The sequence below is a fragment of the Salmo trutta genome, chromosome 26 (genome assembly GCF_901001165.1).
Source record: "Salmo trutta chromosome 26, fSalTru1.1, whole genome shotgun sequence".
In the NCBI taxonomy this organism is placed as follows: domain Eukaryota; kingdom Metazoa; phylum Chordata; class Actinopteri; order Salmoniformes; family Salmonidae; genus Salmo; species Salmo trutta.
This window is the reverse complement of record NC_042982.1, coordinates 4,991,315-5,018,806: the sequence shown is the minus strand read 5'-3', so window position 1 is coordinate 5,018,806 and position 27,492 is coordinate 4,991,315. Positions and strand designations below refer to the sequence as shown.

The 27,492-nt window shown below is 45.7% G+C and overlaps 1 protein-coding gene across 1 annotated transcript in view; it reads right to left on the bottom strand.

Annotated features, from left to right (window-relative positions):
- LOC115162938 (glutamate receptor ionotropic, kainate 4-like) overlaps nucleotides 1-27,492 on the bottom strand; it is a 462,700-nt gene that overhangs the window by 224,261 nt on the left and 210,947 nt on the right. Inside the window, exon 2 of the mRNA XM_029714471.1 lies at nucleotides 2,375-2,508. Within this exon, the coding sequence (XP_029570331.1) occupies nucleotides 2,375-2,456 (82 nt within the window). The 5' untranslated portion in view covers nucleotides 2,457-2,508. The remainder of the gene's footprint in view (nucleotides 1-2,374; nucleotides 2,509-27,492) is intronic.

Below are 27,492 nucleotides of genomic sequence, written 5' to 3'. Positions count from 1 at the left end.
AAGCTTACACCAATCACATGCTTTTTACTAAAGTCTTGACTGGGAGTGTGTAAGTGCACACTTCTGGAAAAGGCTGGAGAATTAAGACTCAACCAAAGACAACATCCTTCTCTCCTCATTTCACCTGTGCTCAACTACTAAACTATTGTCTGGCAGTGGGGTGTGATGCTAGCGTAGCGGTGCTATTTAGGCCTGTTGCAATGTATTCATTCCGTATGAAGGCCAGACAGTGACATTCCGGTAGTCAGGCAGGACTCGAGGGGACTAGCGTTGTTAAATATCACCTCCTGGAGCGTAGCAGTGGGCAGCAGGCAAAGACGTCCGGGAGTGAAATAACAGCCCCGATGCTAATGCCGGCGCCGCAGCGTGCCACTGACAGGCTTCAACGGCGGCTAGCTCCCGCCGCCTGACATCAGAGAGTGGGGAAAACCCAGGCCTGACCGCCTAATTAACTATCAACTAAAACAAGATGGGAATAAACATTATGGAGGTGCCTTTGTAGAGAGATGTGAGGTGGTGGAGGGAGGGAAGGTGGGAGGGTAGGAGAAAACAGAGGAGGAGGAGGTAGTATAATACAGCATTCACTAATTATCCAAGACAATTCTGGGACCCGGCTAGCACAAAACGTTGTTGTGTGGTTAATTTGCATACAACCTTCCCACAACGTTCTGGGAATGGTGCAGGATACCCAGCATTTCATAGGTGGGAATTTCTGTATTTCAGCATAATGTTTCCAACAGGTTTCCTCATGGTTCTATTTAAAGTCATGTTCTCAGAACGTTAAGAAACAACGTTCTTCTGTGGAAATTTAAGTACTTGAGCATAACGTTTTCTGCAGGTTTCCTCATGGTTCTATTTAAAGTCATGCTCTCAGAACATTAAGAAAACTTTGTATAAAAACAACAAGAAAACATTAGTAACATTCAAAGAACGTTCTAAGAATGTTATTTAAAAACATTAACATTCCTTTCTCAGCATTAACATTCTTTCTCCTCTATCTTGTTAAGTGTGCTCAGGTATGTGGGCCACACCTCATCTTAAATGAGTGCTTGTTTCCTTTGAAATGGGGTCTGTTTGAATAGACTAAAATGAAGATCATAGGTTTGAATATTACTAATGCCGTGTCACAATAAAACATTTTTTTTAAATTGCATGATTAATGCCAAAGCAAATTCATTTCCATGTGTCCAATCTGTGCTAGGAGTTCAAAACAGTTAACCCAAACTAAGCTAGCAAAAGGTATTAAAAGATTCAGTGAAAGATTTAAGAAAGCCTCCAAATAACCTGTAATTTCCGTTCTCAGAACATTTAAAAAACTTTCCGTCTTACCGGTCAGGAGACTTATGGCTTTGTTTCCAAAACGTACGTTCCCACAACTTCCAAGGAACCAAATGTGCTAGCTGGGAGGCTGTGTGTTTGTTGCTCCCTGTCGCGATCGCATGGAGATGGACTAAAGCAAACTGAGAAGTTTCTCTGCGAGCATATTGTGCACTTTAATAATTGATCGGCAAGGCACATTCACAGTGCCAGACCTTTCTCTGATCCCTGCACGGCTTGTTACCCAATATACATGTTGTTATTACAGATATGGCACACTAGAAATCAATATAGACTGCTGTTATGCTGCTGTTAGTCTGTCTGTCCTCCGTCTGCTGTCACAGTGATTGCTGGGAGAAATCAGCCCATGTTGAGGTGGCCTCTGCTGCTGCTGCTGTGTGAGAGAGAGATGTCCTGGTCACTGCTGCCCCAGACCCAGCCCTACGGCTGGTGGATACCCGGCTACGGATCGGCTAATTAATGTAATGATAGGAGGACCCCTGTTGTCCATCTCTACCCACCATTTCCTCTCTCTCATCTCTGTGTGAAAATGAGTACGGGCCTGTAAACACCACACACTAAAATGTACCTAAACAGGTAACTGGTTTTCCCAACTAACACTCAAATAAGGCAAAGTATAATATCATGACTCATTTTGACACTCACTTTGTTTTTTCCACTGCGGCTCGGGGAAAAGGTAGCAGAAAATTAGATTTTCTAGCCGTTTGGTTAAGGTACCCTGTTGCACACAAGAAAGTACCTTTCTGCTGCATCAGAAATAACAGACAGGCAGAAACAGGCAGAATATAACATTCAGAAAATAGCACCTCTTCTTGTTACGCTACAATTGGAGTGATACCGAACTCTCGTCAAAGTGCTGCTGAGATGCACTGAAGAAGCAATCAGTTGTCAGAGCAAGTCAACGCTCTCAACCAGGCCTGGAATTACACGTAGAGGAGCTTTTGTGATGGCGCCTTTTGAATAAGGAGTGAGGAGAGGTAGGGGAGAGGTGAGTTGTGCCCTCCAGCCATGCAGGGTCAGAGATCAGACTACTCACCTATTCTGAAGGAGAGTGGCCCAGCGGAGGTACATCTCACCCACATGGCTAAGAGGAACAGAGGCGCCCAGGCTGCGAGCATCTTCTATGACTCCTCATGGGTCCTGCCCCGGGGGTCCCCTTGTCACAGCCACCTGGAGAACATAACACACAAATGTATGGATTATATAGAAGCCTGGATCTATGGCACGCACACCATAGAAAAATAATAGAAGAATCTATGACGCGCGCACACATACACACAGACACACGCACGCAGACACACACACGCTCGCAGGCACAGACACACACCACATTCGCACGCCCGCACAGACACGCACACATGCGCGCAAGTAAACACACACACACACTGAGAACACAAAGCAACCGCCGTCGATCGTCCCTACGCTCATCTATCTTCACCTTAGCCTCAATAAATTATAGGCCGTTTTTATTCATCTGGTACGCTACATTATTGCACTTCCCTGTTGCTTTTCTGATTGCTAAAAGCATGACTAGCTTTCACCAGAACTGAAGATAACCATATTCAAGGGAGTGATTCTCAAGTCACAACTTCTATATAGCATCCGCTTGCTAGCATGTTTTTCGTGCACCACAAATCCCACATGCTACCGCACCATCCCAATACCTGGTACTCAGGCCCTCCATTTGGGGTTAATCTCTCACGCACACAGCAGAATGAATTTGGAACAGATGGAGTTTGTTTTCACACATGAGTGACAGCATGTGGAACAGGTGCTAAGCTGATCCAGGATCAGAATCTGTCTGTGATTATGTGCAAATCCCCATAAACTGCTACATGTGTTCATCTTTGACTCTTTAAACCATTCGTCACTCGTGACAGGGAGTTGAATCTCTGCAAGTCCATTAAAACACATATCCTTGAAAGAAATGACAGTGTTTCTCGTCAGGAGAATGCATTTGCCTCCCATAGCCTTGTGATGAATGGTCATCTGTGCCATCAGGCCTGCAGCATCTTCTCTCTTATTATAGGAGTTTCTTATCAATGTCACGTACGTCGTATGGAGTGGACCAAAACGCAGCGGGAATGTGTATGCTCATCTTCTTTATTATGAAGAAAACCAAAATAAACACTTAAACAAAAACGAGAAACAGTCCTGTGAGGCACACAGCTACACATGGAACAACTACCCACAAAAACACATGAAAAAACACCCCTATTAAATAGGACCTTCAATTAGAGGCAACGAGGAACAGCTGCCTCCAATTGAAGGTCAACCCAATAAACTAAACATAGAAATAGAAAGACTAGAACGAACATGGAAATATACTAACATAGAACATTAACCAAAAATCCCGAAACACATAAAACAAACACCCCCTGCCACATCCTGACCAAACTACAATAACAAATAACCCCTTTACTGGTCAGGACATGACAATCAAATACATATAACTGTATAGGATTAGAAAGTAACTCATTATTTACACTCTATATTCTCTATATCTATATCTTGAGTTCCTGACATTTCTATTACTTCTTCTAGGGCCCGGTATTTTCCAGAATCATGTGACCTGATCAGGAAAAATGTCTGGGACCTAGTTATAGACTATGGCTTACTCATCGATGGAGGTTATATAGCTGGATCGAATATGAAAGGACACAGACTAAACTGTGTCAGTCTCTGTAATGAGGAGTTGGTCAAGTAGGAAAATACATACTCCTATTTTTTCCCAAATTGTTCTAATGGGCGCAATTGTGAACAATAGAGGGAAAGAGAAAATTGTTTATCCTCTCTAGGGTAGGTGGCACCAAATCGTCCCACCTACGTAACAGCCAGTGGAATCCTGTGGCGCGTTATTCAAATACCTTAGAAATGCTATTACTTCAATTTCTCAAACATGACTATTTTACAGCATTTTAAAGACAAGACTCTCGTTAATCTAACCACACTGTCCGATTTCAAAAAGGCTTTACAACGAAAGCAAAACATTAGATTATGTCAGCAGAGTACCCAGCCAGAAATAATCAGACACCCATTTTTCAAGCTAGCATATAATGTCACAAAAACCCAGAAGACAGCTAAATGCAGCACTAACCTTTGATGATCTTCATCAGATGACACACCTAGGACATTATGTTATACAATACATGCATGTTTTGTTCAATCAAGTTCATATTTATATCAAAAACCAGCTTTTTACATTAGCATGTGACGTTCAGAACTAGCATACCCGCCGCAAACTTCCGGCGAATTTACTAACAATTTACTAAATTACTCACGATAAACGTTCACAAAAAGCATAACAATTATTTTAAGAATTATAGATACAGAACTCCTCTATGCACTCCATATGTCCGATTTTAAAAAAGCTTTTTGGTGAAAGCACATTTTGCAATATTCTAAGTAGATAGCCCGGCATCACAGGGCTAGCTATTTAGACACCCAGCAAGTTTAGCACTCACCAAAGTCAGATTTACTATAAGAAAAATGTTATTACCTTTGGTGTTCTTCGTCAGAATGCACTCCCAGGACTTCTACTTCAATAACAAATGTTGGTTTGTTCCCAAATAATCCATAGTTATGTTCAAACAGCGGCGTTTTGTTCGTGCGTTCAATACACTATCCGAATGGTAAATAAGGGTTACGAGCACGGCGCATTTCGTAACAAAATAATTCTAAATATTCCATTACCGTACTTCGAAGCATGTCAACCGCTGTTTAAAATCAATTTTTATGCCATTTTTCTCGTAAAAAAGCGATAATATTCCGACCGGGAATCTGCGTTTAGGTAAATAGACGAAAGAAAATAAAGCACGGGATCGACTCGTGCACGCGCCTAAGCCCATTATCCTCTTATCGGCCACTTGCCAAAAGCGCAAATGTGTTTCAGCCTGGGGCTGGAATGACATCATTCAGCTTTTTCCCGGGCTCTGAGAGTCTATGGGAGCCGTAGGAAGTGTCACGTTACAGCAAAGATCCTCAGTCTTCAATAAACAGAGACAAGAAGAACAAGATCTTGTCAGAGAGGGGCACTTCCTTTAAGGAATCTTCTCAGGTTTTTGCCTGCCATATGAGTTCTGTTATACTCACAGACACCATTCAAACAGTTTTAGAAACTTTAGGGTGTTTTCTATCCAGAGCCAATAATTATATACATATTCTAGTTACTGGGTAGGAGTAGTAACCAGATTAAATCGGTGACGTTTTTTATCCGACCGTGTAAATACTGCCCCCTAGCCCTAACAGGTTAATTCACAAATTCGGCATTACAAAGTATCAATAGCAGCAAATGCTGAATTATTTGACACAATTTACATAAATACACTAAGCACAAGAAAACCAGCAACACAATAAAAACAATAGCCATATCAGACATCAGTATATCCAATAGGCACAATCACGGGTTCACTGCAGCTCAAGGACTCAATTCTTTACAAGGTGTGTTGACATTATGATCTGACCGAATTTCACATCCTTCACCTACAGTAGTACGTCAGCATGTGTGGTTGAGTACGATAACAGGCAAAGATAGCAACTAGCTGCTCACTTTATCTGCTGATTAACATAGAACGTTTTTGTTTTGAAACATCACACCTACCAGCATATTTCTCAAGGTGGGACAAATCACTGCCATATCCTGAGAAGTTTCCGGAAAAACTGTATGCAAATAACAGCTGTCACACAGGTCCACCAGTGTGTCAAACTTCAGGAAGCATCAGTAAGCCAGACAGCGTTTAGCCCAAGAGTTCATTAAAGGCCAGGCTCCTTCTAATTCCTTGATCGCAGCAGGAAAATTACAATTAGAAAAACATACAAAAAGCTGAATCAATTCGCCTAAATGTAATTATAGCCAATCGACTTGGGTAGCTTGTCATGGGTTGTGCACAGCCGCCTGCCCAGCCGAATATCGAATGAGAGGGGGCCTCGGCGAGTTGCCGTGGAGCAGTTGATGGAATCGGCCACAGTAATGAGCAGTCGATGAGAATGGCACAAGTCAAATCAAATCACAGATTATTTGTCATGTGCGCCGAATTCAACAGGTGTCTTACAGTGAAATGCTCACTTGCAGGCTCTAACCAACAGTGCAAAAAAAGTTATTATGTCAACCATAGGTAAATAAAGAAATAAAACAACAGTTAAAAGACAGTGAAAAATAACAATAGTGAGGCTTTATACAGTAGTGAGGCTTTATACAGTAGCGAGGCTACATACAGGCACTGGTTAGTCAGGCTGATTGAGGTAGTATGTACATGTAGATATGGTTAAAGTGACTATGCATATACGATAAACAGAGAGTAGCAGTAGCGTAAAAGAGGGGTTGGCGGGTGGTGGGTGGCGGGACACAATGCAGATAGGCCGTTTAGCCAATGTGCGGGGGAACTGGTTGGTCGGACCAATTGAGGTAGTATGTACATGAATGTATAGTTAAATAGTTAAAGTGACTATGCATATATGATAAACAGAAAGTAGCAGCAGCGTAAAAGAGGGGTTGGGGGGGGCACACAATGCAAATAGTCCGGGTAGTCATTTGATTACCTGTTCAGGAATCTTATGCCTTGGGGGTAAAAACTGTTGAGAAGCCTTTTTGTCCGAGACTTGGCACTCCGGAAACGCTTGCCATGTGGTAGTAGAGAGAACAGCCTATGACTGGGGTGGCTGGGGTCTCTGACAATTTTTAGGGCCTTCTTCTGACACCGCCTGGTGTAGAGGTCCTGGATGGCAGGCAGGACCTCACTTAGCCCCAGTGATGTACTGGGCCGTCCACACTACCCTCTGTAGTGCCTTGCAGTCGGAGGCCGAGCATTTGCCGTACCAGGCAGTGATGCAACCAGTCAGGATGTTCTCGATGTTGCAGCTGTAGAAACTTTTGAGGATCTGAGGACCCATGCCAAATCTTTTTAGTTTCCTGAGGTGGAATAGGCTTTGTCGTGCCCTCTTCACGACTGTCTTGGTGTGTTTGGACCATTCTAGTTTGTTTGTTGAGAGCTTTAAGTTCCTTGTGGACACCAAGGAACTTGAAGCTCTCAACCTGCTCCACGACAGCCCCGTCGATGAGAATGGGGGTGTGCTCGGTCCTCCTTTTCCTGTAGTCCACAATCATCTCTCTTGGTTACGTTGAGGGATAGGTTGTTATTCTGGCACCACCCGGCCAGGTCTCTGACCTCCTCCCTGTAGGCTGTCTCGTCATTGTCGGTGATCAGGCATACCATTGTTGTGTCGTCTGCAAACTTAATGATGTTGTTAGAGTCGTGTTTGTCCATGCAGTCGTGGGTGAACAGGGAGTACAGGAGGGGACTAAGTACACACCCCTAAGGGGCCCCATTGTTGAGGATCAGCGTGGCAGATGTGTTGCTACCTACCCTCACCACCTGGGGGCGGCCCGTCAGGAAGTCCAGGATCCAGTTGCAGAGGGAGGTGTTGAGTCCCAGGATCCTTAGCTTAGTAATGAGCTTTGAGGGTACTATGGTGTTTAACGCTGAGCTGTAGTCAATGAATAGCATTCTCACATAGGTGTTCCTTTTGTCCAGGTGGGAAAGGGCAGTGTGGAGTGCAATACAGATTGCATCATCTGTGGATCTGTTTGGGCGGTATGCAAATTGGAGTGGGTCTAGGGTTTCTGGGATAATGGTGTTGATGTGAGCCCTCACCAGCCATTCAAAACACTTCATGGCTACGGACGTGAGTGCTACGGGTCTGTAGTCATTTAGGCAGGTTACCTTAGTGTTCCTGGGTACAGGGACTATGGTGGTCTGCTTGAAACATGTTAGTATTACAGACTCAATCAGGGACATGTTGAAAATGTCAGTGAAGACACCTGCCAGTTGGTCAGCACATGCTCGGAGCACACCTGGTAATCCGTCTGGCCCTGCAGCCTTTGTGAATGTTGACCTGTTTAAAGGTCTTACTCACGTCGGCTACAGAGAGCGTGATCACCCAAGCCTCTCTATTCTAGTGCACACTGTGGAAACGACACAAACCTGCTCTTTTTACAAACAGATAACTTCTGCTGATGGTGAGATGAAATCATGTGTTTATATTCATATAGGTACAATACAACATGACTACGTCAAAGACAAACAATGGAGTCCCATTCTACAGCTGTGATAATTGGCGCCGGAGGAAACAATGGGCAGATTACCAAGTGTCGAGTGCTCCGACGAAAACCCAGACAAGCAATTAAAAGTGTTGTAGCCACATTCTCAACAGGGTGGTGACATAACATGTCATGTACTGTTGAAATGTTCCCTTTTGTTTTCTCCACTTAGAGAAATGTCATTATTCTCTAAGAGAAAGGGGTGAAAAGGAGTTTAAACTCCCAGTGTGATCATCATAACAGATCTGCAGTGCATAATTAATCACAACGCAACATGAAACCGTCATCAGAACAAGCTGCTGGTGCTAACTTGACTACCCAAATGATATAACTGGTTATCTGGTGCCTCACACGCCAAATCTAATCAAATTGTATTCGTCACATGCGGCTAATACAACAGGTGTAGACCTTACCGTGAAATGCTTACTTACAAGCCCTTAAACCAACAATGCAGATCAAGAAATAGAGTTATTCAAATATTTACAAAATAAACTAAAGTAAAAAAAAAAAGTTAAAATTTTAACAAGAAATGTACATAAAAATAACAAAACTATATACAGGGGTACCAGTATCGAGTCAATGTGCAGGGGTACAGGTTAGTCGAGGTAATTTGTAAAGTGACTATGCATAGATAATAAACAGCAAGTAGCAGCAGTGTAAAAACAAAGAGGGGGGGGGTCAGTGTAAATAGTCCGGGTGGCCATTTGATTAGTTTAGTTGTTCAGCAGTCTTATGGTTTGGGGGTAAAAGCTGTTAAGAAGCATTTTGGTCCTATACTTGGTACTCCAGTACCGCTTGCCATGCAGTAGCAGAGAGAAGTCTATGACTTGGGTGACTGGAACCTTTGACAATTTTTTGGCCTTCCTCTGACACCGCTTTGTATATAGGTCCTGGATGTCAAGAAGCTTCACCCCAGTGATGGACTGGGCCGTACGCACTACCCTCTGCAGAGCCGAGCAGTTGCCATACCAGGCAGTGATGCAACCGGTCAGAATGCTCTCGATGGTACAGTTGTGGAAATTTTTGAGGATCTGGTGACACATGTCCAAACTTTTCAGTCTCCTGAGGGGGAAAACGTGTTGTGGTGCCCTCTTCACAACTGTCTTGGTGTGTTTGGACCATGATAGTTGGTGATCCTATAGTCCACCACCAGCTCATTTGTATTGCTCACATTGAGAGCACAGCTCCCGCTCAGCCCAGTCAAAACTGTTCGCTGCTCTGGCACCCCAATGGTGGAACAAGCTCCCTCACGACGCCAGGACAGCGGAGTCAATCACCACCTTCCGGAGACACCTGAAACCCCACCTCTTTAAGGAATACCTGGGATAGGATAAAGTAATCCTTCTACCCCCCCCCCCCCCCAAAAGATTTAGATGCACTATTGTAAAGTGGTTTTTCCACTGGATATCTTAAGGTGAATGCACCAATTTGTAAGTCGCTCTGGATAAGAGCGTCTGCTAAATGACTTAAATGTAATGTGTAAATGTAATGTAAATGAGAGAGAGGTTGTTGTCCTGGCACCAAATGCCAGGTCTCTGACCTCTTCCCTATAGGCTGTCTCATCGTTGTCAGTGATCAGGCCTACCACTGTTGTGTTGTCAGCAAACGTAATGATGGTGTTGGAGTTGTGCTTGGCCACGCAGTTGTGGGTGAACGGGGAGTACAGGAGGGGACTAAGCACGCACCCCTAAGGGGCCCCATTGTTGAGGATCAGCATGGTGGATGTGTTGTTGCCTACCTTTACCACCTGGGGCGGCCCGTCAGGAAGTACAGGATCCAGTTGCAGAGGGATGTGTTTAGTTTAATGATGAGCTTTGTGGGCACTATGGTGTTGAAAGCTGAGCTGTAGTCAATGAACAGCATTCTCACATAGTTGTTCCTTTTGTCCAGGTGGGAAAAGGCAGTGTGGAGTGCGATTGAGATTGTGTAATCTGTGAATCTGTTGGGGCGGTATGCGAATTGGAGTGGGTCTAGGGTTTCTGGCATGATGGTGTTGATGTGAGCCATGATCAGCCTTTCAAAGCACTTCATGGTTACCGACGTGAGTGCTACGGGGCGGTAATCATTTAGGCAGGTTACCTTCGCTTTCTTGGGCACAGGGACTATGATGGTCTGTTAGAAACATGTAGGTATTACAGACTCGGCCAGGGAGAGGTTGAAAATGTCAGTGAAGACACTTGCCAGGTGGTCCGCACATGCTCTGAGTCCACGTCCTGGTAATCCGTCTGGCCCCATGGCTTTGTGAATGGTGACCTGTTTAAAGGTCTTGCTCACATCGGCTACGGAGAGCGTGATCACACTGTTAGGTGCTCTCATGCATGCTTCAGTGTTGCTTGCCTCAATGTGAGCATTGAGCTTGTCTGGTAGGCTCGCATCAATGGGCAGCTAGCGGCTGCGTTTCCCTTTGTAGTCCGTAATAGTTATCAAGACCTGCCACATCCGAAGAGCGTCAGAGCCGGTGTAGTAGGATTCACGCAGGAATCAGGAGGATAGAATTATGGTCAGATTTGCCAAATGGAGGGCGAGGAAGAGCTTTGTGTGGAGTAAAGGTGGTCTAGAGTTTTTTGATGTAGAAATGATGTAGAACAGATTTGAGTTTGCCTGCATTAAAGTCCCCAGCCACTAGAAGCACCACTTCTGGATAAGCATTTTCTTGTTTGCTTATGGCCTTATACAGTTCGTCGAGTGCGGTCTTAGTGCCAGCATCGGTCTGTGGTGGTAAATAGACTGCTACGAATAATATAGATGTGAACTCTCTTGGTAGATAGTTTGGTCTACAGCTTATCATAAGGTACTCTACCTCAGGTGAGCAATACCTCGAGACTTCTTTAATATTAGACATCACACACCAGCAGTTATTGACAAATGGACACACACCCCCGCCCCTCGTCTTACCAGACGTAGCTGCTCTGTCCTGAAGAAAAACTGAGAATCCAGCCAAATCTCTGTGAAACATAAGATATTACAGTTTTTAATGTCCCGTTGGTAGGATAGTCTTAATCATAGATCGTCCAGTTTGTTTTCCAATGATTGCACATTGGCCAATAATACCGAGGGTAGTGGTGGTTTACTCACTCGCTGACAAATTCTCAGAAGGCACCCAGACCTCCACTCCCTGTATTTACGTATTTTCTTCAAACGAATGACAGTGATTTGGGCCTGGTCTACAGGAAGCAGTATATCCTTTGCGTCGGAATCATAAAAAAAAATCTTCATCCAGTTCAAGGTGAGTAATTGCAATCCTGATGTCTAGAAGCTCTTTTCGGTCATAAGAGACGGTAGCAGCAACATTACACACAAAATGAGTTACAAACAATGCGAAAAAACAAACAAAATAGCCCAGTTGGTTAAGAGCCCGTAAAACAGCAGCCATCCCCTCTGGTGCCATTTATCTGTGGATCCCCTGCGGCCGCATCCTCTGATCCACACGCACGCCTCCATGCATTAATTAATTGAAAATTGGTGTGAGGGTTTAATTTAATAGGGCACAAGGCTCCAAGTCTAATGAAGTGGTGATAGACCGTTATATGAAATGCTGATCTCTCTCTGTGGTGAAAGACTGAACAGTAACTTTCTCAGCAGTCTGAAATATTTGCTGTACGTAGTATCAACGCTACAATGAAATCTGTAAGCAGATTTGGCAGTGGTGTCTGGGATGTGGCTATCATAATGCATGCTGAAATACTGTCTATGTTTCATTCCTGGGAGATAAATATATCAGCTGGGGAGTCATCTCATATCAAGGAGGACACAGCTCGGAGAGGGTATGTGAAGAGCTGTAAATACAGGAGCCATTGACCCTGTCTCGCACAGATACTGATTGGGGTAAATTGCCTACTGACTGACTGGCTGGGAAAACGTAGCTCACCACTGAACACAGAACCTCTTATAGTCCATCGGACAAGACCTCCAAGATGATCAACTCCAAAACGATTCATCTTCTCACATTCAATGTACACTTTAAGTCAAAATTCAAATGTTGAATGGTGACACAAGGTTATTTTAATTTTTTTTAGGGGGTAGATCAGCTTTAATATTGCAGATCGATTGAAGCCTCCATCAATGTAAATGTCTGCAAAATTTCCAATCCCCCGTATATTTTGTAAATATACAGTACCAATCAAAAGTTTGGACATACCTACTGTACTCATTCAAGGGTTTTTCTTAATTTTTTTTTATTTTTGTAAATTGTAGAATAATAGTGAAGACATCAAAACTATGAAAAAACACATATGGAATCATGTAGTAACCAAAAAAGTGTTAAAAAAAAAAAACATTTTAGATTCTTCAAAGTAGCCACCCTTTGCCTTGATGACAGCTTTGCACACTCTTGGCATTCTCTCAACCAGCTTCACCTGAAATGCTTTTCCAACAGTTTGAATGAGTTTCCACATATGCTGAGCACTAGTTGACTGCTTTTCCTTCACTCTGCGGTCCAACTCATCCCAAACCATCTCAATTGGGTTGAGGTCAGGTGATTGTGGAAGCCAGGTCATCTGATGCAGCACTCCATCTCTCTTGGTGAAATAGCCCTTACAGACTGGAGTTGTGTTGGGTCATTGTCCTGTTGAAAAACAAATGACAGTCCTACTAAGCGCAAACCAGATGGGAACGCCGTATTGCTGCAGAATGCTGTGGTAGCCATGCTGGTTAAGTTTGCCTTCAATTCTAAATAAATCACTGACAGTCACCAGCAAAGCACCCACACACCTCCTCCTCCATGCTTCATGATGGGAACCACACATGCGGAGATCATCTGTTCACCTACTCTCCGTCTCACAAAGACACGGGGTTGGAAACCAAAAATCTACATTTTGGACTCATCAGACCAAAGGACAGATTTCCATCTGTCTAATGTCCATTGCTCATGTTTTTTGGCCCAAGCAAGTCTCTTCTTCTTATTGGTGTCCTTTAGTAGTGGTTACTTTGCAGCAATTCGACCATGAAAATACAAAATACAAAAAATAAAGAAAAACCTTGGAATGAGTAGGTGTGTCCAAACCTTTGACAGGTGTGTCCGGTCCTTCCTCTACCCTCAACCTCTCTCATCTATTTCTGATGTCCATTCAGTTTGATTTCAATTTGCCATATATTTTTAACTGTGCCGTTTCACAAAAGTTCTGAACCAATATACATTTTACAGACACAATATATTTTACATTTGTTAACCTGTTATTATTAGTCCCACCCTTCAGCTCGATTCAACTTTATCCATCTATGTCCTAACTCCATCCATATTGGATTTCTATTTGACATATATGTTTTGACTGTGCTGTGATGCTTGACAAAAGTTCTGAACCTTTCTATTCTCATTGTTTCAACAGATTGTAAATTAAATGTATATTTTTTTGGTAAAAGTATTATTATATTATTGCTCAATTGACTCTGACTTTTCAAATCAACCAGTATCTGCTAACACTGCTATCAGCAGTGTTAGCTTCAGGTAAATTCTTCAGTCATTCCTGGACCTATGACCAAAAACAAGCTACATATGGACAGTACCAAAATAAATAATCTAATGACTGTTTCTTTGAACCAAAATCTGCAGAGCTGGGAAGGTTGTATCCCCATATTTATAACATTATATTGGTTGCAAGAATTTTGTATAATAACTTAAATTGAAAAATTCTAAGTTCTGAATCCGGTGTTGTTTCGGTATCAGTTCATAAACCATGTGCCATGGAATCAGTACATTGAAAATCTCTTCCCAACTATTTTGCAATCTTTATGGCACAGCTGTCAATTTTTTTATCCTTAAATGAAACTGGTATATTTTTTTATTTATCACAATTTTCTTTAACCAATTTTTGTTTTTTAATGCAGGGCCGACAGACAAGTTCCTTACTTCTTCCCACTTCCAGTTGCTTCTTCAATTTTTGCGGTAATGCTGAAATTAGTTTGTTGTAAGTTTGGGTAGAGCAGATATGACCATATATTTTTGTTAGCTGCATGTGTGACAACTCCACCAGTCCTATTTATGATATAATTTACAAAGATTATATATATATTTTTTTCAACAATTTTTTTTTTTTTATCAATTAGTATATTTGAGATTCATCACAATATTTGTTGTATTATTTGTTCTGTCTTTTCTGGTGGATTAAACTGAAATTGCAATCAACTTTATATGGCTTGTTTTAAAAATAACGACATTTTGGATATGATTTCATTTTCAAATAACCCGAAAGTGAGAGGTTGTAATCTGAATAAAGGGAAAAAGGCCATTATTGAACATGGGGTGAGACATTCTTACTAATTTGCTAGAGAACCAGTTCGGATTTAAGTATAACTTTTGTTTGACTGACACCTTTAGTGAGAGGTCTAATGCTTTAATATTTAATACTTTCTGCCCTCCGAATTCATATATATATATATATATATATGTATATATATATATATATATATATATAAATAGGCCCTTTTAATTTTGCATGGCTTGCCGTTCCAAACAAAATTGAATTTGTTTTGCTCATATAATGTTTTTAAAACAGGTCGCTAGGTGTGGGCAAGACCATAAGCAAATAGGTACACTAGGATATGACTGAAGAGTAAATCAGTGTGATTTTTTATACAAATAGACAAGTATTTTCCTTTCCATGGTAGCAAGATCTTATCTATTTTTGCTAACTTTCTATTATATTTTTTTGTAGTGAGATCATTTCTTTCTTTCGGGATATATATACAGAGTATGTCCACATCCCCGTCAAACCATTTTATTGGAAAACTATACGGTGATGTAAAATTTGTATTATTTTGGGATTCAATATGCAATATAGTACACTTATCATCAATTGGTTTTAATCCAGAGAGGTTAGAAAAAGTATCTAGTTCCACTATTAGGCTGTGGAGGGATCCAAATTGTGGATTTAAAAGAAAACATCAATCATCAGCGTACAATGACACCTTTATTTTTAAGCCCTGGATTTCTAAACCCTTAATATTATTGTTGGATCTGATTTTAATAGCTAACATTTCAAAGGCAATAATAAATAGATATGCTGTCACGTTCTGACCAGTAAAGGGGTTATTTGTTATTGTAGTATGGCAGGATGTGGCAGGGGGGTATTTGTTTTATGTGGTTTGGGGTTTGTTAGTATATGTGTTTATGTAGAGGGGTGTTTGGTTAGAGTATTCCGGGGTTTTTGGGTTATGTTCTTTATTTCGTATTTCTATGCTCTCTCTATGTTGTGTATTTCTTTGTTGGCCTGGTATGGCTCTCAATCAGGAACAGCTGTACATCGTTGTTGCTGATTGAGAGTCATACTTAGGTAGCCTGTTTTCACCAGTCACTTGGTGGGAAGTTGTTGTTGCATAGCTGTCTGTGTAGCCTGCAATACTGTTTGTTCGATCGTTTTCTTGTTTTGTTTCGTTTGTGTTCAAATAAAGTTAAGATGAGCACTCAACCCGCTGCGCCTTGGTCCATTACGTACGACGACCGTTACAGAACTTCCCACCCCAAATGGACCAAGCAGCGAGGTAAGGAGCAACGGAGGAATTATGTGGACTATCCGGAAACTTGGACATGGGAGGAGATCCTGGATGGGGCTGGACCATGGCACCAGGCTGGGGAATATCGTCGCCCACCGGAGGAGATAGAGGCAGCCAAGGCGGAGCGGCGCCGGTATGAGGCTCTATACACACGGTTGGCATTTAAGCCTGAGAGGCAGCCCCAACAAATGTTTTGGGGGGGCACACGGGTAGTTTGGCTGGGCCAGGGTTAAGCCCCAAGCCAACTCCCATGCTTATAGGAAGCAGCCTGTTACTGGTCAGGCCCCGTGCTATGGGGTGATGCGCACGGCGTCGAGGCCGAGCATTCACAGGCCGGTGTGCGCGGTGCCAGCGCCCCGCATTTGCCAGGAGGAAGCAGGCATCCAGCCAGTAAGGGTGGTGCCAGTACTGCGCTCAAGACCGCCAGTGCGCCTTGACAGCCCAGTGTATCCTGTTCCCGCTCCTCGAACTAGCCCTAAGGTACGTGTTTCCAGTCTGGCACATCCAATGCCAGCACCACGCACCAGGCCTTCAGTGCGTCAGCTCAGTTCAACTCGTCCTGTTCCTGCTCCTCGCACTAGCCCTGAGGTGCGTGTATCCAGTCTGGCGTATCCAAAGCCAGTCCCACGCACCAGGTCTCCAGTGCGTCAGCCCAGTCCAGCTCGTCCTACTCCTGCTCCTCGCACTAGCCCGGAGGTGCGTGTATCCAGTCTGGCGTATCCAAAGCCAGTCCCACGCACCAGGACTCCAGTGCGTCAGCCCAGTCCAGCTCGTCCTACTCCTGCTCCTCGCACTAGCCCGGAGTTGCGTGTATCCAGTCTGGCATCTCCAGTACCAGCCTCACGCACCAGGCTTCCTGTGCGTCAGCCCAGTCCAACTCGTCCTGTTCCTGCTCCTCGTACTAGCCTTGGGGTGCGTGTCTCCAGTCTGGTACCTCCACTACCAGCCCCACGCATCAGGCTTTCAGTCCCCGTCCAGAGCTTCCGACGACAGTACCCCGTCCAGAGCTTCCGGCAATAGTGCCCCGTCCAGAGTGTCCGGAAACAGTGCCCCGTCCAGAGTGTCCGGAAACAGTGCCCCGTCCAGAGTGTCCGACGACAGTGTCCCATCCAGAGTGTCCGGCGACAGTGCCCCGTCTAGAGATGGCCCACAGTCCGGAACCGAGTGAGACGGCCCACAGTCCGGAGCCGCGTGAGACGGCCCACAGTCCGGAGCCGAGTGAGACGGCCCACAGTCCGGAGCCGTGTGGGACGGCCTACAGTCCGGAGCCGAGTGGGACGGCCTACAGTCCGGAGCCGAGTGGGACGGCCTACAGTCCGGAGCCGAATGAGACGGCCTACAGTCCGGAGCCGAGTGAGACGGCCTACAGTCCGGAGCCGAGTGAGACGGCCTACAGTCCGGAGCCGAGTGAGACGGCCTACAGTCCGGAATCGGCGGAGCCGAGTGAGACGGCCTACAGTCCGGAATCGGCGCAGCCAGAGTCGCCTTACAGTCCGGAATCGGCGCAGCCAGAGTCGCCCTACAGTCCGGAGCTCCCAGAGTCGTCCTTCTGCCCGAGGTCTACAGCGAAGTGCTTCAGCCCGAGGTCTACAGCGACGTGCCTCAGCCAGAGGTATTCAGCGGGGGTGGACAGGTTAGGTGGGGGACTAAGGCCAGAACCTGAGCCACCTCCACAGTAGGAGGATTGGGGAGGGGGGGTGTAGCACGGGAACCGTCGGGGACGACAGCCACCCTCCCTTCCCTCCCTTTAGTTTGGCGGGGTTTATTTTTGTGTGAGGTGCATCCGGGGTCTGCACCTTTGGGGGGGGGGGGGGGGTGGTACTGTCACGTTCTGACCAGTAAAGGGGTTATTTGTTATTGTAGTTTGGCAGGACGTGGCAGGGGGGTATTTGTTTTATGTGGTTCAGGGTTTGTTAGTATATGTGTTTATGTAGAGGGGTGTTTGGTTAGATTATTCCAGGGTTTTTGGGTTATGTTCTTTATTTCGTATTTCTATGCTCTGTCTATGTTGTGTATTTCTTTGTTGGCCTGGTATGGCTCTCAATCAAGAACAGCTGTACATCATTGTTGCTGATTGAGAGTCATACTTAGGTAGCCTGTTTTCACCTGTCCCTTGGTGGGAAGTTGTTGTTGCATAGCTGTTTGTGTAGCCTGCAATGCTGTTCGTTCGATCGTTTTCTTGTTTCATTTGTGTTCAAATAAAGTTAAGATGAGCACTCAACCCGCTGCGCCTTGGTCCATTACGTACGACGACCGTTACATATGACAATAGTGGACAGCCTTGTTTTACTCCTCTTCACAGTTTAAAACTCTCTGAGAAGTAGCCATTATTGACTATTGTACACATAACTTTATCTGATTAGGATGAACAATATTCGACAATACCTTTTAATTCTATGTGCTAAACATGTTGCGAGAATTTTTGCATCACAACACTGAAGTGGAAGAGGCCTCCAAATGTTGAAATGGACTGGATATTTATATTTACCACTAGGATCCTGTTTCAGTAATAAATTAAATCAGACGTTGTTGAGTGTCTAATAATCTACCATTTATATAGGAGTGGTTAAAACATGCTAATTACGGTCCTCTGAGTTTATCAAAAAAGGTTTGGCATACCTCTATTGGTATGCCATCCAGCCCTGGAGTTTCTCGGACTTAAAGGCTTTAATTGCATCAAGAAGTTCCTCCTATGTAATTTGGCCTTCACATGAGTCTTTCTATACAGCTGTTAATTTTACATTATTAATAGAAAAAAATCCATACATTTAGCTTTGGTTAGAGGAGATGGTGGGGACTGAAAGGAAAACATATGCTTAAAATAATTTTCTTCCTCTTTCAGAATATCTGTCACACCTACTCCTGCTCAGGAAGAAGCCTAAAACAAACGTTGAATATCAGTGTTTTGATGGTTTTGACGGTAATCATGTTTGTAACAGCTGTCAGGAGAAGGATAAATACAATCCTAAATATCTCATCTGTCAATCTTGGATGTTTCAGGATGTCAGAAGCTCACTCTGAATCCACACCAAGTGCTCATTACAACTGTCAGTTCAACCAAACATGTCAGGTACTGCAGATTATGTTTATTTGCATGCCACTATACAATTGACATGAGTTCAGACTGTTGAACCCAAAAAATAATTGGGGTGTTTGAGAGGATATGAATCTTCATTTGTGGTTTCTTACTATGCAGATGGAATGCATGGTGTTGAGTTGAATAGTTTGTAGTTGTAGTAGTTTGAGTCCAAACTAGAGACCATTGGTTCTCAAGCTGGGATACTATGTCACGCCCTGATCTGTTTCACCTGTTCCTGTGACTGTCTCCACCCCCTCCAGGTGTCACTTATTTTCCCCAGTGTATTTATCCCTGTGTTTCCTGTCTCTCTGTGTCAGTTCGTCTTGTATGTTTAGTCAAGTCAACCAGCGTGTTTTTCCCGTACTCCTTTTGCTATTCTCCTTTTTCTAGTCCTCCCGCTTTTGACCCTTGCCTGTTTCTGAACTTTGTACCCGGCTGCTTGACCATTCTGCCTGCCTTGACCATGAGCCTGTCTGCCACTCTGTACCTCCAGGACTCTGATCTGGTTTGGACCTTTTTGCCTGTCCACGACCATTCTCTTGCCTACCCCTTTGGTTTATTAGACATTGTAAGACTCCAACCATCTGCCTCCTGTGTCTCGCCTTCTGCCTTGATATACTAGTACCCCTGGGGATACCTGGCCTATCCACAGGAAGTAGTTGGGAAGACTCATGGGAACATTGGCCTTATGATCAGTTGCACCTGAGGGTGTACTTTAGGCAGAGCAAAATGTGATTGGTGGTTTAGTGAACACTGAGAACCACTGCTATATACAGATGGACAAATATGTCTGGACAAATGAAATGACTACGCGTCAGCAGGGCCAGCCAACCATTGATCCATGAATTGGTGTGCTGTTTAGGTCTGATAAGAGAGTGCCCACTACATATTGATCTAGCATACCAGCAAGGGAGAGTCACACAGCACTACCATAGAATAACAGTCGTGGGCTTTTAAAAGTCAGGTTGCACCGCGATATTGGAAAAACAATTGCTGTAATGCATGGTACAGGTTTATTTATTTGTTATTTTTTAGTGGCTGCAACAGTACCACTGTATGCTTGTATAATACATTACATCTGGAAAAAGTGAGAGAACTATGGGAAAGAACTCAGAGGCAGAAGTGACAGCGAAAAGAGCAACACAACAGAACGAGTATACCAGATGTTGGTGGTACAGATAACCTTACTATCATTCTTCCATCCGTTCCCTGACAACATTGACTGTTGAAACGCTTTGGGGAATTGACTCCATACCAAGCAGAATGTTCTGCCTCAGAGTGCCTGGAGTCCCCTCCTGAAATACAGCACATATCTTCAGTGCTACAACTGAGACTTCAACTGACCTTTGGCAGGTTGCAAACAGATGCATTATTAAAAGAGTATCGTTATTCAGAGAGTTAGAGCGCTTTTGCTGGTCCATTTGAAAGCAGTAGCAGCAGCTCCCATAAAAGAGAATGGCTGGTGAATCAGGATGCTCGTGTAAACTGATAGCGCACGCCCGGGCCTGGGTCACCCTTGGGTCTGTCTTTAATGCACGGAGAATCCGCGATCTCAGCTGATGTCTTTTCTCGCCAAATCAATCCGCTGTGGCCTGGTGTGGCCTTGTGCAGTGGTCCTCAAACCTCTCCTCTGGGACCCCCAGCTGTTCCATGTATTTAAACTATTCTAGAATTGTGAAATGTCTGGGGGTCCCAGAGGAGAGGTTTGAGGACCACGGCACTAGGCCACACCAGGCCTCAGCTGCAGGTATTTCAATGGGGTAGTGAGAAAAGCTAAACAGAAGAGCCTATAGTAAAACTCCCAAACACATCTCCTCAGTTTCCCAGGACCCACCACTTAGTCATAAACCCTCTCCTCACTTTCATCTTTCAACACTGTCCTGTCTGTTAAAAATAAAAATGTCTGAAAGACCACAGAAAATATATAAAAATAAAACTGCAGCTCTAGTGAAATGAGAGGTGTAGGGGTTTGACAATCTGGTCAGAAGAAACCAAGGTGATCCCAGATCATCCATATTAAATTACACTTTGACAGCTGGCATGAAAGTGAATTCAACACCATGCTGTTAGATGTCAGAGGGAGTTCAGTCCTAGGCTTGGGGCCTACTACAGAGTTATAACGAACACCAGGCTCACCCTACAGAAAGATCTACACACCATCGTCTCCACACATTTAAATGAATCAGTATTGTTATTCTCGTCAATGGCAAATTGAAAAGCTCCCTTTTCGACAAGCGGTCACAATATAATATCACCCAGAAGATGGGTAGAGTAGTATTCACCTCAGGCCAATACTAGGGCAGCTCTTTAGTCACTCCTTGTGGTACTAGTAGCACTTGAACTCACGCTGATGAAAATCCACTGATCATTGATCTTAAACTGTCAAGAAATCTATTGGGGTAGGGACAAGGTGATAACAATGAAACATAGACACATAGGTCTTCGGCCTCCGTTGTGCTTCCAAAAAAGCATCCAAATCCACCTACTGGAATGAAAGGCTAACCAGGACTGGACAAGTCCCAAATGGCACCCTATTCTCTACAGTACACTACTGCACTAACCATACATGTATTTTCCAGAAATAAAATGATGTTATTCATGGAATGATTTCCAGCATGATACAGATGATTTCTCCAATGGCTACATATTTACAGTGCAACACATGTCTTGTGTTCATGATTGTCATTGAACAGTAGGGTAATATGGATAAATGCCATTATTTACAAAGTTATCATAGTACACATACACTTATTTGTAGGCCTATCATAGTATGCACCACGGTATACTACGGTAAACTCTAATAAGTACTATAGTACACTATGGTAAAATGTCGGGTAGGACAGTTATTGCAATGTAGTACAACATTTATATAAAGTGCTATTAAAGTTTTTCTCAATCGCGTACAAGCATTTCATAGAAATATGTTGTCGATTTTCAAAACAGAGTCCACAAGACACTCTGTGGCTTTTTGCAAAACAGTAAAATGCCTTTTCAAAATGTTGTTGCCTTCTCAATACAGGAATTAGATTCATCAAAACTTTATTATACTGTCGCAACAAGATTAACACAACCATACTTATCTTGAATCCAAGCAGACAAAACGGAAAGTAATTCTGTGTTTAAAAAATCCAGAGTAGATCAATAGAATATAATTGTATTTGCAGGCACTAAATCATGATGATCAAAATTGGAAATACAACTATCCAAAGGTGCAGAATTATGGGCAATTAATCTCCTTTAATGCATATTTCACCAAACAATTTCATAGACATCAAATATAATATTATTACACATTGTGTGCAGGATTCATTCATTGTTGTCATCACAATCCAATTCCATGTGCTCAATACAAAGGTTGGTTTGCTCATAGTTTTGTAGCCTTTCCATTGACACACAGAAACGCAATCGACAACAGAAATAAGGAAAGTTGAATACAATGGAGGAACAAAACTGAGCGTATAGGCATAAATCCATACCTGTCACGATTCCCACCGACGGTGGCGCCCCCTCCTGGGCGCCCCCTCCTGCTCGGGTGGCGCTCGGCAGTCGTCGTCACCGGCCTATTAGCTGCCACCGATTCCCTTTTGCTTTTCCCTTTTTTTATTTTAGACACCTGTGGTCAATTAGCCATTAGAGGGGCTATTTAGTTTAGCTGGCCCGCTCCTTGTCGTGCGGGATTAATTGTTGTTATCGACTGTCTTGTTCGTGTCGGCTTGGCATTGTCTCACCTTGTATTTATTCCCCTGTGTTTGGGAACTTTGTTTTCTTCCTTCGAAGTGTTATTAAAAAACAACACTCCCTGTGCTCGTTGCTTCCTGCGCCTCATTCCTAACAACACGACTACCAACGCCGTTACAGAATCCCGCACCATAATAAAGGCATGGAATCAGCGGATGCAGCGGGCACTCCTCTGCCCTCGATGGAGGAACGCGTGCTCCACCACACGACAGTCCTACATCGCATCGGATCGGCAATGGACCAGATGATGGAGAGGATGGACCGATGGGAGAGAAGTGGTATCCTCTCTCCACCTCCACCTTCCCCGATACAGCCATCTTCGCCTCCCATGACGTCTGGCTCTGGCGCACTTCGTTTGGCGCTCCCGAGGGAGTACGATGGGGCGGCGGCTGGGTGCCAGGGGTTTTTGCTCCAGCTTGAGCTGTACCTGGCCACCGTCAGACCTGCTCCCACGGGGGAGGAGAGCGTGAGTGCCCTCGTTTCCTGCCTGACGGGCCGAGCTCTGGAGTGAGCTAATGCGGTCTGGAACGGTCCGGACTCGGCGAGGGACCACTACCGAGAGTTCACCCGCCGCTTTCGGGCCATGTTCGACCACCATCCGGAAGGAAGAGCGGTGGGTGAACGGCTGTTCCACCTCAGGCAGGAGACGAGGAGTGCGCAGGACTTCGCGCTGGAGTTCAGGACCTTGGCTGCTGGGGCGGGGTGGAACGACAGGGCCCTCATAGACCACTACCGCTGCAGTCTCCGGGCGGACGTCCACAGGGAGCTGGCCTGTCGGGACACAGCTCTGTCCCTGGACGAGCTGATAGATATGTCCATACGTCTGGACAATTTGCTGGCTGCCCGCGGGCGTTCGGAGAGGGTCCTGCCCGTTCCACCCCCGTGCACCCCCGCCCCTACCCCTATGGAGGTAGGGGGGGCCGTGCCAAGGGGCACCGGATGAGGTGGCTCCTCCTGCACCAGCTGTGGTCGGAGAGGACACACGGCCGACCGGTGCTGGAGGAGCCAGTCTGGGAGTCGAGATGGCAGGCAGAACACTTCTCGGTCACCTCAGGTGAGTCAGCACCAGATTCACCCAGAACCCCCTGTTGGTCACGTGTTTTTACCTGTTTTGTTTACTACATTTTTCCCTCTTCCCAGCATAGGGCGCTAGTCGATTCAGGCGCAGCTGGGAATTTTATGGACCGTGGACTTGCCATTAAGCTGGGCATTCCGCAGGTGCCGATAGATTCCCCTTTCCCCGTGCACTCCCTAGATAGCCGACCATTAGGGTCAGGGCTAGTCAGGGAGTCTACGGTGCCACTGGACATGGTAACGCAGGGGAATCATATGGAACGCATTAGTTTTTTCCTAATTGATTCGCCTGCGTTTCCGGTGGTGCTGGGGGTCCCCTGGCTGGCTGGTTACAATCCCCCTATTTCGTGGAAACAGGGGGTTCTCCAGGGGTGGTCAGAGGAGTGTTCAGGGAGGTGTCTAGGAGTTTCCATAGGTGCCACGTCGGTGGAGAGTCCAGACCAGGTGTCCACCGTGCGCATTCCCCCTGAATACGCCGATTTGGCGATCGCTTTTTGTAAAAAGAGGGCAACTAAACGACCACCTCATCAACAGGGGGATTGTGCGATAGATCTCCAGGTTAACGCTGCGCTTCCCAGGAGTCACGTGTACCCCTTGTTACAGGAGGAGACGGCGGCTATGGAGACATATGTCACGGAATCCCTGGGACAGGGGTACATTCGGCCCTCCATCTCACCCGCTTCCTCGAGTTTCTTTTTTGTGACGAAAAAGGAGGGAGGTCTGCGTCCGTGCATTGATTACCGAGGTCTAAACGCTATCACGGTGGGGTTTAGTTACCCACTACCTCTCATCGCTACGGCGGTGGAATCATTTCACGGAGCACAGTTCTTCACAAAACTGGATCTCAGGAGCGCGTATAATCTGGTGCGTATCAAGAAGGGAGACGAGTGGAAAACCGCCTTTAGTACCACATCAGGCCATTATGAGTACCTCGTCATGCCGTATGGGTTGAAAAATGCTCCAGCTGTCTTTCAATCCTTTGTTGACGAAATTCTCAGGGACCTGCACGGGCAGGGCGTGATTGTATATATCGATGACATTCTGATATATTCCGCCACCCGCTCCGCGCATGTGTCCCTGGTGCGCAAGGTGCTTGGTAGACTGCTGGAGCATGACCTATACGTTAAGGCTGAGAAGTGTGAGTTTTCCAAACGAGCCGTCTCCTTTCTGGGTTATCGCATTTCCACCACGGGGGTGGTGATGGAGTGTGACCGCGTTAAGGCCGTGCGTAATTGGCCGACTCCAACCACGGTGAAGGAGGTGCAGCGGTTCTTAGGCTTTGCCAATTACTACCGGAGGTTTATCCGGGGTTTTAGCCAGGTAGCGGCTCCCATTACCTCACTGCTGAAGGGGGGGCCGGTGCGTTTGCGATGGTCAACGGAGGCGGACAGAGCCTTCAAGAAGTTGAAGATGCTGTTCACCGACGCACCCGTGTTGGCGCACCCGGACCCATCTTTAGCGTTCGTAGTGGAGGTGGACGCATCCGAGGCTGGGGTGGGTGCCGTGCTATCACAGCACTCGGGTACGCCATCGAAACTCCGCCCCCGCGCTTTCTTTTCGAAGAAGCTCAGTTCAGCGGAGCGTAACTACGATGTGGGGGACAGGGAGTTGCTAGCGGTGGTCAAAGCTCTGAGGGTGTGGCGGCACTGGCTTGAGGGGGCTAAACACCCCTTTCTCATCTGGACCGACCACCGAGGCACCTAGGCATCTACCGAGAGGGAAGTTACAGCCCCTCCCCGTTCCACAACGACCATGGTCGCACCTGTCCATCGACTTCTTGACAGATCTTCCCCCCTCTCAGGGGAACACGGCGATTCTGGTGGTTGTGGATCGGTTCTCTAAGTCCTGCCGTCTCCTCCCATTGCCCGGTCTCCTTACGGCCCTGCAGACTGCGGAGGCCCTATTTACCCACGTCTTCCGGCACTACGGGGTGCCGGAGGACATTGTCTCTGATCGAGGTTCCCAGTTCACATCCAGGGTCTGGAGAGCGTTTATGGAGCGGCTGGGGGTCTCGGTCAGTTTGACCTCCGGTTATCACCCCGAGAGCAATGGGCAGGCGGAGAGGGTGAACCAGGAGGTGGGCAGGTTCCTGAGGTCGTATTGCCAGGACCGGCCAGGGGAGTGGGCGAGGTATATTCCCTGGGCTGAATTAGCCCAGAACTCACTTCGCCACTCCTCTACTAACATATCACCCTTTCAGTGTGTGTTAGGTTACCAGCCGGTCCTGGCACCATGGCACCGGAGCCAGACCGAGGCTCCTGCGGTGGAGGACTGGGTCCAGCACTCCAAGGAGACCTGGAGAGCCATCCAGGACTCACTAAAGGAGGCCAGTGCGCGGCAGAAGAGGAGTACTGACCGCCACCGCAGTGAGGTGCCCGTGTTCGCACCGGGAGACAGGGTCTGGCTCTCGACCCGGAACCTGCCCCTCAGCGTGCCCTGCCGGAAGCTGGGGCCGCAGTGTGTGGGGCCCTTCAAAGTCCTGAGGAGGATAAACGAGGTGTGTTATCGGTTGCAACTCCCTTCCTATTACCGTATTAACCCCTCGTTTCATGTGTCTCTCCTCAGGCCGGTGGTAGCTGGTCCCCTTCACGAAGATGAGGTGCCGGAGGTCCCTCCGCCCCCTCTGGACATCGGGGGGTCCCCGGCGTACAGCATTCGGGCCATTCTGGACTCTAGACGCCGGGCGAGGGGCCCGGAGGAGAGGTGCTGGGTGCCGGCGGAGGACGTCCTGGACCCATCTATGTTGAGGGATTTCCACCACCTCCGTCCGGATCGCCCTGCGCCTCGCCCTCCGGGTCGACCTTGAGGCCGGTGTCGGCGCGCTGCGGGAGCCGCGCGTCAGGAGGGGGGTACTGTCACGATTCCCACCGACGGTGGCGCCCCCTCCTGCTCGGTTGGCGCTCGGCAGTCGTCGTCACCGGCCTATTAGCTGCCACCGATTCCCTTTTGCTTTTCCCTTTTTTTATTTTAGACACCTGTGGTCAATTAGCCACTAGAGGGGCTATTTAGTTTAGCTGGCCCGCTCCTTGTCGTGCGGGATTAATTGTTGTTATCGACTGTCTTGTTCGTGTCGGCTTGGCATTGTCGCACCTTGTATTTATTCCCCTGTGTTTGGGAACTTTGTTTTCTTCCTTCAAAGTGTTATTAAAAAACAACACTCCCTGTGCTCGTTGCTTCCTGCGCCTCATTCCTAACAACACGACTACCAACGCCGTTACAATACCAAAGCAATGCTTTAAAATGGAAGGTCCCAATGTTGGAGATGACGACTTAGAAGTAAACCAAAGTTACAAGTAACCTACTTCTCTGCATATACTCAATATTGTAAAAAATCATAACAATTAGACAGTCCCCATTGCCTCGATCTTTCCATATGTACACTACCGTTCAAAAGTTTGGGGTGACTTAGAAATGTCCTTGTTTTTAAGAAGAAAAGCAAATTTTTTGTCCATTAAAATAACATAAAATGGATCAGAAATACAGTGTAGACATTGTTAATGTTGTAAAGGACTATTGTAGCTGGAAACGGCTGATTTTTTATGGAATATCTACATAGGCCTACAGAGGCCCATTATCAGCAACCATCACTACTGTGTTCCAATGGCACGTTTTGTTAGCTAATCCAAGTTTATCATTTTAAAAGGTTAATTGATCATTAGAAATCCCTTTTGCAATTATG